Source organism: Euprymna scolopes, chromosome 12, assembly GCF_053919585.1.
Source record: "Euprymna scolopes isolate OS-2025 chromosome 12, ASM5391958v1, whole genome shotgun sequence".
In the NCBI taxonomy this organism is placed as follows: domain Eukaryota; kingdom Metazoa; phylum Mollusca; class Cephalopoda; order Sepiida; family Sepiolidae; genus Euprymna; species Euprymna scolopes.
In genome coordinates this window covers 136470646-136485810 of record NC_136493.1, presented here as the reverse complement: position 1 = coordinate 136485810, position 15165 = coordinate 136470646, and the positions used below count along the sequence as shown (strand labels likewise).

Sequence of the window (15165 nt, the reverse complement as noted above, 5' to 3'; positions counted from 1 at the left end):
TGCATGGGTACTGCTGCCACATCTGGATTGGTACATCCACCACTAGCCTCGTCCTCTGGGATAGGGCCCAAAAAAGAGTTTTCAATCTAATAGGTCCCACTTTGTTAACGAAGCTCCAACCCCTGTTCCAGCGCCGTAATGTTACATATTTACAAATATTTTAATAGAATGTGCTCTGATGAACTTAGCAGGAAAATTTCACCCCTTCACTGTTGAGGTCCCTAAATGCCAGAAAGATTTCTACTCTAATACTTTCTACCCTCGAACAGCTAGATTTTGGAATTTCTTTCCTGCTACCTGCTTCCTGACTGTATTGATATGCAGCAGTTTAAATGTAATGTAAACCAACATCTTCTTAATCTTTCCTAGGCATTGCCCCAAATAGTAGCTCCTTACGTCCAACTTGTGATATACCTTGTTACGAGTGAACGTGAGTAAAAAAAAAAATGATGTCAATAGATTGAAAATAAAAACAACACATTTTGTACTTTGCAATTGATTTATTAAATTTTACAATTTATTAATGTATTTTTTCATATCTAAAATAGATTGCACTTGTCTTATTTTTCCTGTGCAAAATTTTCCCGGAGATTAAGCTACTGCAAAATAATAAGAAAAAAAAAGCATAATTGACTTCGTAACATGAATGTCAAGCAATTGAATAAAATAAAAATAAGCAACAAATAATTATTAGTAGTAATATACCAATAAAAAGCAAAGGGAAAATAATAATTTCGATATACCCATGGGATCTTACGCTTTTGCGTTGTAAACTTCGTAGGAATATATATATATATATATATATATATATATATATATATATATATATATATATATATATATATATATCTGTGTGTGTGTCTGTGTGTGTGCGTGTGTGTGTAATTTAAATCAACATGTTATTGCAGAATTAAAACTTATTTAATGGAATTTTTATCACAAAAAATGCAGTTCTCAAAACATCATGTATTTCACTAAAGAAACTAAAAATTAAAAACATACCCACAAGAACATCCGCCCTAGATTTTAAACTGATTTTATAATCGAAATTATTTTAGTAAATAATAGAACATACACTGTTCATAGTAAGAATTGTTGAAATACAAAATTAAAAATTTTAACAGTTTAAAGCTAAACAAGTTCAGAATCTCTTTCAATAAAAAAAACATTTATTTATTAAAATTAAATTCAATATTTTGATTTATAAAAGGATCTTCATCTGAAAAATACATGTTTTTTCTTCTTTTGTCTCCTTGTTTTTTATGTGTCATGACGATGATAATGCCTGGCACGTCTTCCTTCTGATGTTAGTGAAGTATAAGATTTAAATGTCCAATAGAGTATGAGGCGCCGGTCGATCACGTATTTGTTACATACTAGAAAATTCACTGTTCATAATAAGCACTGTTGATATTGGAAACAGTGGGTTTTCTATTATTGAACAAATACGTGATCGACCGGCGCATAATGCTAAATCGGAAATCTAAACCTTGTATCAACATCTGGAGGAAGACGTCTCAAGCATTACCATCGCCATGGTTCGTAAGAAAAACAAAAATGAAAGACAATAACTTCACTCAAAAAAATAACATAGGAAATAATAAGTATTTTTGAAAATCAATAATCTTAAAAAATAAATGCCTAAATCTTATAAAAGAAAAAAGAAATTATTGAATTTAAATCAACGCAGCGAAATCAGCTACAAAACAAGTATAAACTTAGTAAGTAAACGATACAAAAACTAAAACAATTTAATGCATACATATGTGCGGTTGTTTTTTATACGAGGTGCGTTCAATAAGTTCTCAGATTGTTTCCTATGCGCACTTTCATTGATTATACACGCACGAAACTCTAGTCTTTTTCGAAATAATCTCCTCCGGCTGCAATGCACTTGTTGTACCATTCCAACAACTTCTTGAAGGCATCATGGACGTCCTCTTTTGTAAGAGTTTCAAAGCCTTTCGTCATAGCCTCTTTCTATCTTCTCATAACGACAGCTTTCAAGGTTTTTCATTGAGCTTAGGGAATAACCAAACATCACAGGGAGCAAGGTCCGAACTATAAGGAGGGTTTAGGAACTATCTTAATGTCCATCTTGGTGAAATAGATAGTGACAAGAATGGAGTTATCTGAGCATCTTTGGAACAAACTTCGCGCAAATTTTCCACATCTTCAATTTCTCGCGAATAATTGTGTACATAGTTCCCACACTGACATCAAACAGTGCAATTATTGCCTCTATATCTTATCTCCTTATCCATGAAATTCTTTATTTGGTCAGTCAACTCTGGTGTTACGACTTCCTTACTTCTCCTACAACTTTCATTCTTCCTCGCAGACTCCCTGCCTTCCTTGAATCTCTTATGCCATTCAGAAACTGATACTCATGCAATATAGTCCAAAAGCAGTCTAAAGCATTCCAGACGTTTCTGTGGCATTATTTCTAAGTTTAAAATAGAATTTTATTGCATATCATTCTTCTAAATGTCCTAACGTCCAAATTGCATTTTGTAAATTCACCATCTGTGACAATAAGGCTTTAGTAGGATGTATTCTAATTTATGCTGTAGCTGTTCATTTCAACCGGAAATAAAAAAAAAAGTGGTCAGTCATCTCACAAGATATATAGCAGTACTGAATTTTCAAGAGTCTACCACAATTTTAAGTGCCTTAAGTCTGGAAGCTATTGTTAGTTTACCTATATCTAAGGTTACAGTACCTTAATATTATTTCCTTTAATATACGCGGATCGTGCCAAAGTAATGCTTTCGATTTTTAACTAAAAATAAGAGTTGAAGAGCTACGAAGGGGAGATTGGTACCATTAAAACAAGTGACCTTTTTGCTACAGATTTTTTCTGCAGTCACCGTCATTCTTAATGCACTTTTTCCAGTGGTTGGTTAGTGGCTGTACATGGGTGTCCGGTGCGCGCTTTCTCACATTTATGTCGCCACTCTGAAATCGACGAACTCATTTGCTCTCTGTGCTGACGTTAACTGCATTAGCTACGTAAACGTTTAACAGGCGCCGATGAATGTTGATCGGTTCAAATTTTTTTCTGCGTAGATGAATTCAATTGGGCATTTCTCTTTCTGACTCACATTTATGACAGGAGGTGTTTTCCTAGTGTTTCACACTGTCAACATGTGCAACTGAGAGCTGAAACTTTCAGATTATGAATGCATAAATTCGGTCATGAAAAAAATGTAATTTGCAGTCTCCTCTGATTCATTCGGACGGAAATAAAAAGTAAGAAGCATTACTTTTGGACGTCCCTCGCACACACACACACACACACACACACACACACACACACACACATACACACACATACACACACACACATATATATATATATATATATATATATATATATATATATATATATATATATCAACATATTATTGCAGAATTAAAACTAATTTAATGGAATTTTTATCACAAAAATGTAGTATATTTACTAAATTATAATTTGTATATTATTCTAGCTGTACTGACTCGGCGTTGCTCGGGATGATTTTTTTAAATATGTTTTTTCTTTTGCATTGCCAGTGAAAATTTAGTAACAGTAAAAATAAAAATCAAATACCATAATTACCTTTAAATGTATATAATTGACTCTTGAAAAACCTGGATTTTTTATACCACCACGTTGCCTTAAAATAGAAAATAAAACAGAGAATAGAAAGTGAGATAAATCTCTTAATGTGATGCCTTCCACATCATTGAAATCTTGGACAATTAAAGAAACGTAACAATGAAGGTGGACGCATTTTTTTTCAATACCCACGAACTCATGTACTTTTTAAAAATGGTTGTTATTTCAAAGAAGTTCCTATAATGTAATTCATTTACTTGCGGATCATACGTTCTAAGGCTGGTTTCTACAATTATAAATATCTTGCAGAAACTGAAAAGGGTAATAAAGACAAAATAGTTTTATACGTCACGGCGGTTTGGGCCAACTTTAAATAAGGATTAAAACAGTCATTTTCAAAAGACAACAATTATGGATTTTAAAAAAATGCACGTGCAAGATACTCACAGCAATGATACAGATTCTAGATTAAAAGGTTTAAATAAAAGTAAAAATGTTATATTTTTTCTATCTGTAATTCAGTATTTTTAATATTATATCAAAGAAAAAAATCAAAAATAGTTCTTATAGCAAGAAAAATGCTAAAACTTTGTTTTAAAAGATATTAACTTTAAGCAAGGTATGGAAGATAGCGATACATTACAATCGAAATAGAATTTTATAAATATTTTAAACTACTCTTAAATGGAAAAATCCACAACATTGTAAACGCAGACAATGAAATTCATGACGTATCTGATCAGGTTACTTTTTTTTCAACAACACCCCCGCAACATATATCACATCGAGGTCACCATTTATGTTATAGATAGAAATCAAAAGGATGTAAACAAAACTTATAATTGCATATATGTCACTCACGAGTATCATACTGAATTATAGAATACATTACGAGTATTTCTGAAAAAAAATATGATTGATATCATAAAAACGCATTGTTAATGTTATTGACATGGATGCTAGGATCGTGTCCATCAGCTTTGTCTAGAGAATGGAACGATTATTGCGATTGAAGTCCTAGTATTAGTGTAGAACCCGTTTTGATCGACTTCCTGACGTGGATAAACCGCAGAGACACGTGGCGCAGCAGTAGTTTGAGTACTTGGAAAAATTTAATTGTAAAATCATATTCGGCTGAACGTTGAAGCTTCAATTTACATTGTAAGCAACCAAAAAATACAATTACAAATTATTTAGGACCTCTATCCAGTCATGACTGAAGAAAAGAGGGCATGCTCCCCCATAAAGTAAAAAAAGGGGTCTGTTCGAAATTCTTTGCAGATCCCCGAGTTTGACAGGATACACTTGCAGAAGGTCGGAGGTTACATCGATCACAGAAATCACGTCGTGAAAATGACACTCAAAGATGAGAAGAGTAGTCCAAAGAATCTAAACAATACGAATGTGGATAAATGAGATAAAAACTCTTCGTGAAAAATATATTTCTAAACTACAGTAGCGTCCAAAAGTTAAGGAACGATCGATCATTTTATTAATGGCTTCTAACTTAATCTATGAAAAAGAAAAAAAAAATTGGTGAATTTTCCAATGTTTAATAATGGTAGTTAAAGAATTTTTTATTTTTTTATTTTAATACATATTAGTTTTTTTTTTTACATATAAATAAATTTAATTAAATTACAGGCGTCCAAAAGTTAAGGAACGAGGGAAATTCATTATGAAAAAATAAAGAATCCTTTCAGTATTTATGAAAAGCCTTAGATATATCTAGAGCTACCACTCTGCCCTCCCCCGCTTTGTCCAGTGAATGGTATATACGTTCAGAGATTACAGTGAGGATGTCAGCTGTGGAACGGGCATGTCTAAATCCATATTGTTTGTCAGTCAGAAGTTTAGCATCTGTAAGGTGTGGGACTAGAGCTTGGTTAATTATGCCCAACCTTAATGATTGCCTAAAAATATGAATTCCGAATTGAAAATGTTTGGAAAATTATTCGTGATAAGATCAAAGAACCCCCCCCCCAAAAAAAAAATCTTGATGATTTATGGGAATGTATGAAAACATCCTGGAATAATATAACATGTGAACGATTGGTTCTGTCTTGCAGCAAAAGATGGCCTACTGTGATTGAAAACAAGGGGCTTTTCACTAAATACTGAAAGGATTCTTTATTTTTTCATAATGAATTTCCCTTGTTCCTTAACTTTTGGACGCCTGTAATTTAATTATATATATTATATGTAAAAAAAAAAACAACTAATATCTATTAAAATCAAAAATTAATTTTTTTTTCTTTAACTACCATTATTAAAGATTGGAAAATTCACCAAAAATTCTTTTTTTTCTTTTTCATAGATAAAGTTAGAAGCCATTTAAAAATGATCGATCGTTCCTTAACTTTTGGACGCTACTGTATTTCTAAACTATTTCTAAACTATTCTACACTATTGCTAAACTATTCTAAACTATTTCCAAACTATTTTAAACTATCTCTGACCTATTCTAAACTATTTCGAAACTATTTCTAAACTATTCGAAACTATCCTAAACTATTATAAACTATTTTAAACTATTCTAAACTATTTCAAAGTATTCTAAACTATTTCTAAACTATTATAAATTATTATAAACTATTCTAAACTGAGAAAAACATACACAATTGCAAACCAGATAAATAAATTCATTAAGTAGCTAATTAATTGAGATTGTAGGACTGACTGCCTCATCTTGGTTGTTACTGTCACAACGTTTCGGCCGATTTGCCCTCCGGCCTTCATCAGGTGTTTTGTATCGAACTGGGGAACCGTTTGTTAGGAGTCTCGAACCCAACCCTTTATTATTATTATGGGGATACCGTGTTCGGACTCCAGCTAGGCCCTGGGACATAGTTGCTGATTCTCTGTTTTGAATGTTACTTTTCACTGCCTGTAAACATTGATACAACGTCTAGGACAATTCTTAGTAGGTTTTTGTTAATGTTGAACCTATGTTGTTATTCAAGGTTTTCTCTCTCTATCAGAGGTGTCCAAATTGCATTCAGCTCTATGCTTGGTTTGCTCAGTAGGTTGTTATGTCCGAGCATGTGAGCTGTTTCTTTAAGTTTTCTCACTTTCCAGTGGGTCTCTCTGTTTATTATTTTTACTTCAACCCATAGGGGGCGATGATCCCCCTCTCCATCCAGATATGGTTGGCTATACCCGATTTTTCCGACTCCCCTTTAGTTACCGCTTTTCGGTGTTCTTCCACCCTTACTTTAAGGGGGCGGCATGTTTCACCCTTGTAAACATGTCTGAAACTGCATGGGATGGAGTATACGCAGTTCTTGGTCATGTTCTCCTCTATGCGGGGCTTCACTCATACCAGGTGTCGTCTGAGTGTTGACTCGCTCTTGAATACCGTCCTGATGTTGTAAGGGGCACATATTTTCTGAATCTTTTCGGAGATGCCTCGTATGTATGGTAGGCAGACCGTTGGAGGTTTTTGGGTTTCATTCTCCTCTCTTATACTATTAACAGGTCTGGTGGATAGTATGCTATCGGGGTAGTTGCTACAATGCAGGGTATTCTTCAACCTGACCATTTCTTGGCGGTATGTAATGGTGTCGCTACTTATTGTATCTGCTCGATGTTGTAAGCAGCGTGCGATTCCATGTTTGATACTGTATGGGTGATGGAAGTTGTTATCAAAGTCGCAATCAAATTCTCCATTCACTCAAAAACTGTATGACTTGCTGGCTGATAAAGGCTTAGTCGCTATCAGCCAAAACCCTTCGTATAAAGGGAACAATAGTTGTTGAAAAATGGTTACAGAATCGTGTGCAATTAGTTACAAAACACCGTAAACGGTAGAGTCCATATTCGATAAGAGTCAGAAAGTGGTTGCTATTATAATGGGTGAAATTCATTCCCATCCTATGCTATACGTCATTTGTTTCAAGTTGTTTTTCCCCCACATGGTTAGTGCTAGTTCAATTGACTGACACATCTTAGTCATTATTGCCTTGTTTGATCGTCAATTTCACCATTGCTGAATTAATTTCCGACGAACGAGAAACAGCGCGACATTTACAATTTATCCCGTGGGCCCCAAAGGTGCTGAGTTCAATCCTGAACGAAGGCAGTGATAAGTAACATTCAAAACAGAGAATCAGCAACTATGTCCCAGAACCTAGCTGGAGTCCGAACACGGTACCCCCATAATAATAATAAAGGGTTGGGTTCGAGACTCCTAACAAACGGTTCCCGAGTTCGATACAAAACATATGATGAAGGCCGGAGGGCAAAACGGCCGAAACGTTGTGACTATAACAACCAAGGTGAGGAAGTTAGTCCGACAATCTCAATCAATGAAAACATCTCATCTAAAAAATACAGACAATTACTAAGTAGCTAATTAGTTTACTATTTTTCCACGCACCCCGCAACATATATGACACCGAGGTCGCTTTCTTATGAAATATATAGGAGGCTTATTTTTTCTTACAAATAAATAAAGAGTTTAAAAGAAAATTGCTTTACTATGGACGATAGAATTGGCTGCAGAATAGAAGTGTGAAATTTGTGAAAACCCCGTTTTTGATCCGACTTCATAATGTGTATGAGATAAAGGCGCATGTTTGGGTATTTTACGTTTCTGAATTTTTTAGATTAGGTTTCGTATTATTTGACTTATTTCCACCACTGTTCTCATCTTGGCTGTTATTTTCACAACATTTCAGTCGATATAACTTCCGACCTTCTCTAGATGCATCTTGCAGATGACACTTAAAATACAATTGTGAATTACTTAGGACTTCTTCCCTATCATGGAACGTAAACATGCTACCCCTGTGGGTTAAATAAAGAGTTCTGTTCGAAATTCCGTGCAAATTTCCGAGTTTAGCGCAATGATTTCCGAGTTTGATAGAAAAATTACTAAGTTCGACAATATAGTCCTGATCAAAGTTGCAGTTTACATCGACCGGAATGTTGTGAAAATAATACACAAGATGAGAGCAGTAGTCCAAAGAATCCAAATAATACGAGAGGAGTATTTATTTCGAAGTCAAAAAACTTCAATATTCAGGTTAGCTACATAGGCACTGATTATCCGATTTGTATGTAGAGTGCAATCACAAATAAAGTAACTGGACTGCGTTATAGAATTAGGCGGAAGGCAATGTGTCTTGTGAGCAGCAAAACCGCGGTACAAAATATTTAAGGCAGACAACATAGATGAAGCAATAGACGCGTATTTACCAATCAAAACAATTTCCATTTTTGAAAGTTCTCAGCAATAAACAGTTTTACTTAATTAGAAGATCAATGTAAGGAAAAACGTAAGAATATCCGTAAACTGACTTTTACAGAAATAATTTCTACTGAAAGTAAACTATTTTTAAATATAATAACAAAGAATATCTGTAAATTGATTATTTTAATTATTGTTTGTTTGTTTACATATTTATTAGATATGTTTATCTACAGAAACGCTTTTACATAAAAAGACTTAATACTGAAAGTAAACTATTTTTAAATATAATAACTAAAAATATCCGTAAACTGATTCTTTTAAATTATTATTTTTGTTTACATATTTTTCAATATATTTATCTATACAACCGTCTTTACAGAAATACTTATTACTGAGAGTAAAATATTTATTTTTAAATCTAATAAATAAGAATATTCAAATACTCATTTTCAATAAATATGCTTTTTAGTTGTATTTTTACAAAGGAGTCACCACTTATCAAAGTCCGCGGCCACTCGACGATAATGGTTAGTGATCAATACAGTAATCAATTGGACAAGATCGTTAGTAGTGGAAATTTGGTCAATTGGATTTGTTTACATAATTTAAAAATATATTTACAAAAACGTCTTTATAAGAATTAATTACTATTGGAAATAAAATATTTTACATATATTAAAGGAAAATAAATTTAATAAATGATTATGAAATTGAATGTATGTATAAATAAATATAAAATAAATAAATGTTAATTTTACATTGTGTACAAAATATTAATTTTTAATACAAAATTAAATAAACGTAATTAAAAGGACATGTGCATTTCTTCAAATATAATTAAACTACATAATAATAGGAACGTGGTAGATATTATAAAGAACGTAAAATAGCCGCAGTGCTCATAATCGTTTAAGTAACGAACGTAGTATTGACGTGGTTTTCAGATTAAGTAAAGAGACGTAATTCGGTAAGGTCTTAAAATCAAGTAACAATTTAAGTTCCGAGGACTTTCAAAACCGGAACTCTTTTGGATCGGTTAATATGCGAAATAATTGCATTGGACCAAAGAGTGCTATACAAAGAACACGGATTTGGACACCAAAATGGTTGATTCCATCGATGCCTATCGTCTAGCTGAAGAAATCAAACGTGTGTCACGTATTTCATGGTTCAATCGTCATGTAGACGTATATACTTTGGTCTAGAAAGTGAAGGAAATAGAAACAATAATGGTCGAATGCGATGATAGATCTCCAATTTGCTTAACATCAGGTGCACGTCAAAGAGCACCCTGTTCCTATGAGAATTTGTTTGAGAACGTGCCTCTCCAAGCAATGAAAACTATGGATGAAGAAGCAGTTTAATAGTAGGTTGATAGAAAAAGGGCGACAACTCCAAGATACATCGGTTGTTTATGTAGACTAAAGTGTCGCATCTGCTACCAATGCGGTTTATTACTTGTTGCGCTTCATATTAAAGGGCAAAACTCTCTGAAAAATAAAATATGCGAAAAGTGTAGATGAAAACAATGTGATTGCCACTTATAAAAAACTGTTTTCAATAATAAACATGTGAACAATGTGTTCTCCACCAGGACTTCTTTTCGCCGTATACCCGTCTGCAATAATACTCTTCAAAACTGATGTTTATTGGTGATCTCAGTCCTTCAAGTGCTAAAATGTGACTAAAATTCTATTAGAATCATCTTAAATAGATTTAAAAATTCACGCCGGTTACACGTGGTCAATACAAATAAATACACTTCTTCGGATGTGTATGCATTCCTTTTCACTGAGATGAACTCTTTCTGACCACGATAATGCAAGTTAATATTATTTTCACATTAATCACCTTCACCAAATGATTAAAGGGGGAAGAATAGGTATTTTAGCTGGATATCTCCGAAAAAAATTATTCTCTGCTTTCGAAACCTTGAACACAGCTTCCGGGCGTCTTACATATTTGTTTTTTGTTTTTGCTTTTTTTTCTAAGGAAAGTTCATTGGACATGTACAAATGTGCAGATGACTAATACTAGTGGTCAATGTTATCAAGCGAAGGGCAAGCGCTGTTTCTACCTTAGTACGGGTATGATATTGTAAGCAAAAGCGATAGTCTGTCAGTTAAAAAGGGGCTGGACAGAGGAACTAGCAAATGGATGACGGAGATGTTGACAGAAATGGTGGGTCTTCAAAAAGTTTGTGTCTATGGAGTGGCTCGTTATGTTAAAGTCATCCAATCCTGTCTTCGTGTGATAAGACAAATGTGGACAAACTATGCTTTCAGTGATGGGGGATGATACAGACATATTGTCATTATATTGTTTATCTCAAGAACCGACTGAACCCGCTCTATCGTTTTTTCCCAAAAGGCCGCCGACCTAAGAGATCACGACACAACTGCAATATATGTGATGATGAGATTTGCAGAAGGAGTCTGAACAATTAGAGTTTGCCACTTGCCTCCGTAAGCAGCATAGAATGTCTCATGCAAAATCTCAAAAGTAACGAGGTGTATAGGAGGATTGATCTATAGAGCGGAAATGCAAATTGTCATAAAATAACATTATTTTTCAGTGCGTTAGTGAAAATTGAAAACACACAAAAACAAAAGTTCGACTCTCGGATTGTATAAATAATCCTCCAAAATACACGGATTTTGTCAACGGAATAACATGTCACAAATTTTCTCTCTCTTTCGCTGAACACGTGGTTTCAACTCTTTACATAAGTTTTACCGCTTACCTCAAAGAAACATTTCTACTCTTTATCCTAACGAGGATTCGTCAATGTAAAACGATGCTCATTGTAATCGAATAACAATAACAATATTCTGTCTTGTAAGCAGGGCGTATAGATTCTATCTCCGATGAATGGCACGATCCCCTCTCTTTTATCTCGTTGATCACAATGATCTGCTATCTTCCCTCCTGATATTTTGATCAAATATGACGCAGGGCGGCAGTAGTCTATTGATTCTTTCATTACTTAGAACTCGGGCACGCATCAAATTTATTTTGAATCGCTCAACGAAGTTTCCATTTCTGAATCATCTGACGAAGTTTCTGCTTCCATATTTTTCAAAGTTTCCGCTTCTATATCGTTGGAAATTTCTCCTTTCATATCGTCCAAATATTGTGCTTCCATATTGTCTGAATATCCTTCTCCTGCATTGTCTGAAGTTTCTGCTCCCGTATCATTATTTTCCACTTCTTCCAAAGAGATCGCTTATTAGACGTGCGATTCCATCAACCAGAACAGATTGCTGATTATCACCTCAGTTACTCGCTTCCGTTTAAATTTAATGGTAAATGTCAGCCTGTCGGTTTCCCACACGCATAACCGCATCATCACATAACCCGTCCATATTCTCGTCGTCGAGTGACTGGACAAGGTCAATTCTTTTACCCGAGTCTTGTGCGTGCAAATGACATTCGCAGATGCTTTTGCTTGAGACATGCAATCTTTCAGTGTCATATTATAACAGTAGACTACTACCTTAATTGAGCAGCTCTTCCTTGAAACAATCATTTATGTTATATATTTTGTTATCTGCGATGCGGTACGTATGTATGAGCATCAAAGTCGCAATCAAATTCTCCATTCACTCAAAAACTGTATGACTTGCTGACTGATAAAGGCTTAGTCGCTATCAGCCAAAACCTTTCGTATAAAGGGAACAATAGTTGTTAAGAAATGGTTACAGAATCTTGTGCAATTAGGTACAAAACACAGTAAACGGTAGAGTCCATATTCGATAAGAGTCAGAAAGTGGTTGCTATTATAATGGGTGAAATTCATTCCCATCCTATGCTATACGTCACTTGTTTCAAGTTGTTTTTCCTCCACATGGTTAGTGCTAGTTCAACTGACTGACACATCTTAGTCATTATTGCCTTGTTTGATCGTCAATTTCACCATTGCTGAATTAATTTCCGACGAACGAGAAACAGCGCAATATTTACAATTTATCCCGTGGACCCCAGTGATGGCTACAATAATTAAGGAGACGAGAAAAGACGCCTGAATTTTAAATTTTCCTTACGTTTGGTATAAACATTATATGCATGTACACGCACACACATAAAAGAGAGACACACACGCATATATATATATATATATATTCATCAACATACAGTACTGTTTCGCTGTATCACAGCTCATCAGTGCGGCTAGACAGACAACTACCTCAAGCCATATATATAAGGAACTTTGTGGGTCTGTAGAGATTCCTAAACGGTTACGTCGATTTTATGAAATTTAACAGGAAGGTACTTTATGTGCTTGGCAGTATTCTCTGGTTTTGTATCGAAATGTCTTCGATAAGTATCGATAACCGATAATCGAAATAATCCGATTAAAGAAGAAACAGTGGATTTGGACCAAGGTTAATATCTAACACAGCCTAACATCATATGTGCATTTGAAATAAATGTTTCTGTTTAGAGTGCAATTGAAGTATGATTCTTGACTTTTGCATTCTAAACTGTAATGCGAGTCATTATATATAAAATAATTTTAGAAAATCAACAGTAGGTTCTCTGCAATGCAATGTAGACTACAATATATTGGGAACTTAGTTACTGCAAGAGGCACATGACGCATCGTCCAGGTGCATAACGATGGGTCCCCAATATAAACAGGTAATCAATCGATTTGATTGAAAAAATGGGCTATTTCATCGATTGTGATGACAATAAAACTATAAAGAGATATTTTATTGACCATGGAAAGTAAAGAGCGGTGATAAACATAAACGGTTGATCAGTATGATATGTATATATATATATATATATATATATATATATATATATATATATATATATCCGTAATCCTGTCTGTTTGTTTGTTTGTTTGTTCACAATTTGATTAATATATACAAAAGTTTCCTTACTTTACTCTTTCATTTATTTCTATATATATCTTCATTCTTGGAAACTAGATACAATAAAAAGATTATGTCATTTGCATATGATATTAAGAAAAATCGATTTTATTAAATAGCGGTATCTTAATTAATGTTTCTAGCGAGAGAATTGTTTTCAGTGTTTTATTTAAAATTGTTTTTAATACAATTTAAACAATAATTATATTGATAGCATATTTATTTTTTTGGGAATTATTATTTCAACGTCGAATTTTTAAAAAAACTTTTAGAGTTATTTGCCCCTTAGAATCTTCCGATCATTTCATTTGTTTGTTGTTATTATTCTTTAAACAGCTATACAGAAATCGCAAATTCTACGATGTGACCCATCGTTGTTTAATACCTAAAAAAATAGGATCTACTGCCCCCTCTGAATTCCACAATTTACACTTTTCTTTCTTTTTTTTTCACGTTAATCTCATCGATTACAAACTTTAATTTCTAATTAAAAAAAAAGGTAAATTTTTACGACGTGACTCAGCGTCTTTTAACCCCTAAAAAAATAGGACCTACTTTTTGGGGGCCCTAATACGTTTAAACAATCTTTATAAATAATATGAAAGAAGTAATTTCGAAAAAAAGAAAATTAACATTTTAAAGTGGGGGATCACTTTTCTATATAAATTTAACGTAAAAATGAACACACATTTTTGGTCACAAAGCATTCCACGAGATATATCATCTCTAGCATTTTTTTTTTTAAATTTAGCGATCGAGATGGATGGGGCAAAACATGACAAATATAGTTTTTTTGTTTGGTTGGCGTGAGAATTACATTTGAAACATAAAATAATTATAAATTTAATTAATTTTTATGACACCATTCTGTACTTTCACCTTACACTTTTATAAACAAAATGAACCCTAACATATGACAAATTCATTTTTGTTATTTTGGAGGGAGATTACATTAGAAGCATAAAATGATGGAAAATTTTATTTAATTGTTTTGAAATTAATTGTTGATAGACCTTCATTTTTTTAGAAGTTCTATCTACTTGGTTATTTTTATTTATTTATTTATTTTTGCGATCACGCGGGCATTCGCTGTTATCTTTAGTGAAACAAAAGTTCTAATGATTTATTTTTAATTATTTATTTTTAGGGTGGGTATTTATAGTACTCAATATCCGGGAAATAGTTTCTTCTATCTGTATCCATTCTGCCGAAATATCTGGTGGAGAGGGTATCAGGTACTTCTTCTTTTAAGGAACGATGAAATTTACATGTTTTTATCCGTTCTTTTATTTATGGAATTGTTGTGAGGGTATCCATGTTACCCATGATGAAAATGATTAGTGTAGCAGGTGTTTTCCAAACGGAACTGTATGTAAACCCAGGCAACGCTGGGTACCCACGCTAGTATATATATATATATATATATATATATATATATATAGTAAGTTGAAAAATATAAATGGCAGTTAAGCTACACAGAATATTCT

General features: G+C 33.5%; 1 protein-coding gene across 41 annotated transcripts in view; it reads right to left on the bottom strand.

Moving 5' to 3' along the window:
* Positions 1–480: 480 nt before the first annotated feature.
* LOC145291506 (uncharacterized) overlaps positions 481–15165 on the bottom strand; it is a 351327-nt gene continuing 336642 nt past the window's right edge. For 36 of the 41 annotated variants that reach the window (XM_080137468.1, XM_080137432.1, XM_080137439.1 and 33 more), the window contains 2 exons: positions 3602–3659; positions 481–599 (listed from right to left, as the gene is read on the bottom strand). Coding sequence is in view for 8 of the 41 variants with exons in the window: in XM_080137466.1 (XP_079993592.1) it covers positions 3643–3659 (17 nt within the window). In the remaining 33 variants the exon portion in view is untranslated. The remainder of the gene's footprint in view (positions 600–3601; positions 3660–15165) is intronic. The other 5 variants (XM_080137469.1, XM_080137433.1, XM_080137467.1 and 2 more) reach the window with 1 other exon arrangement.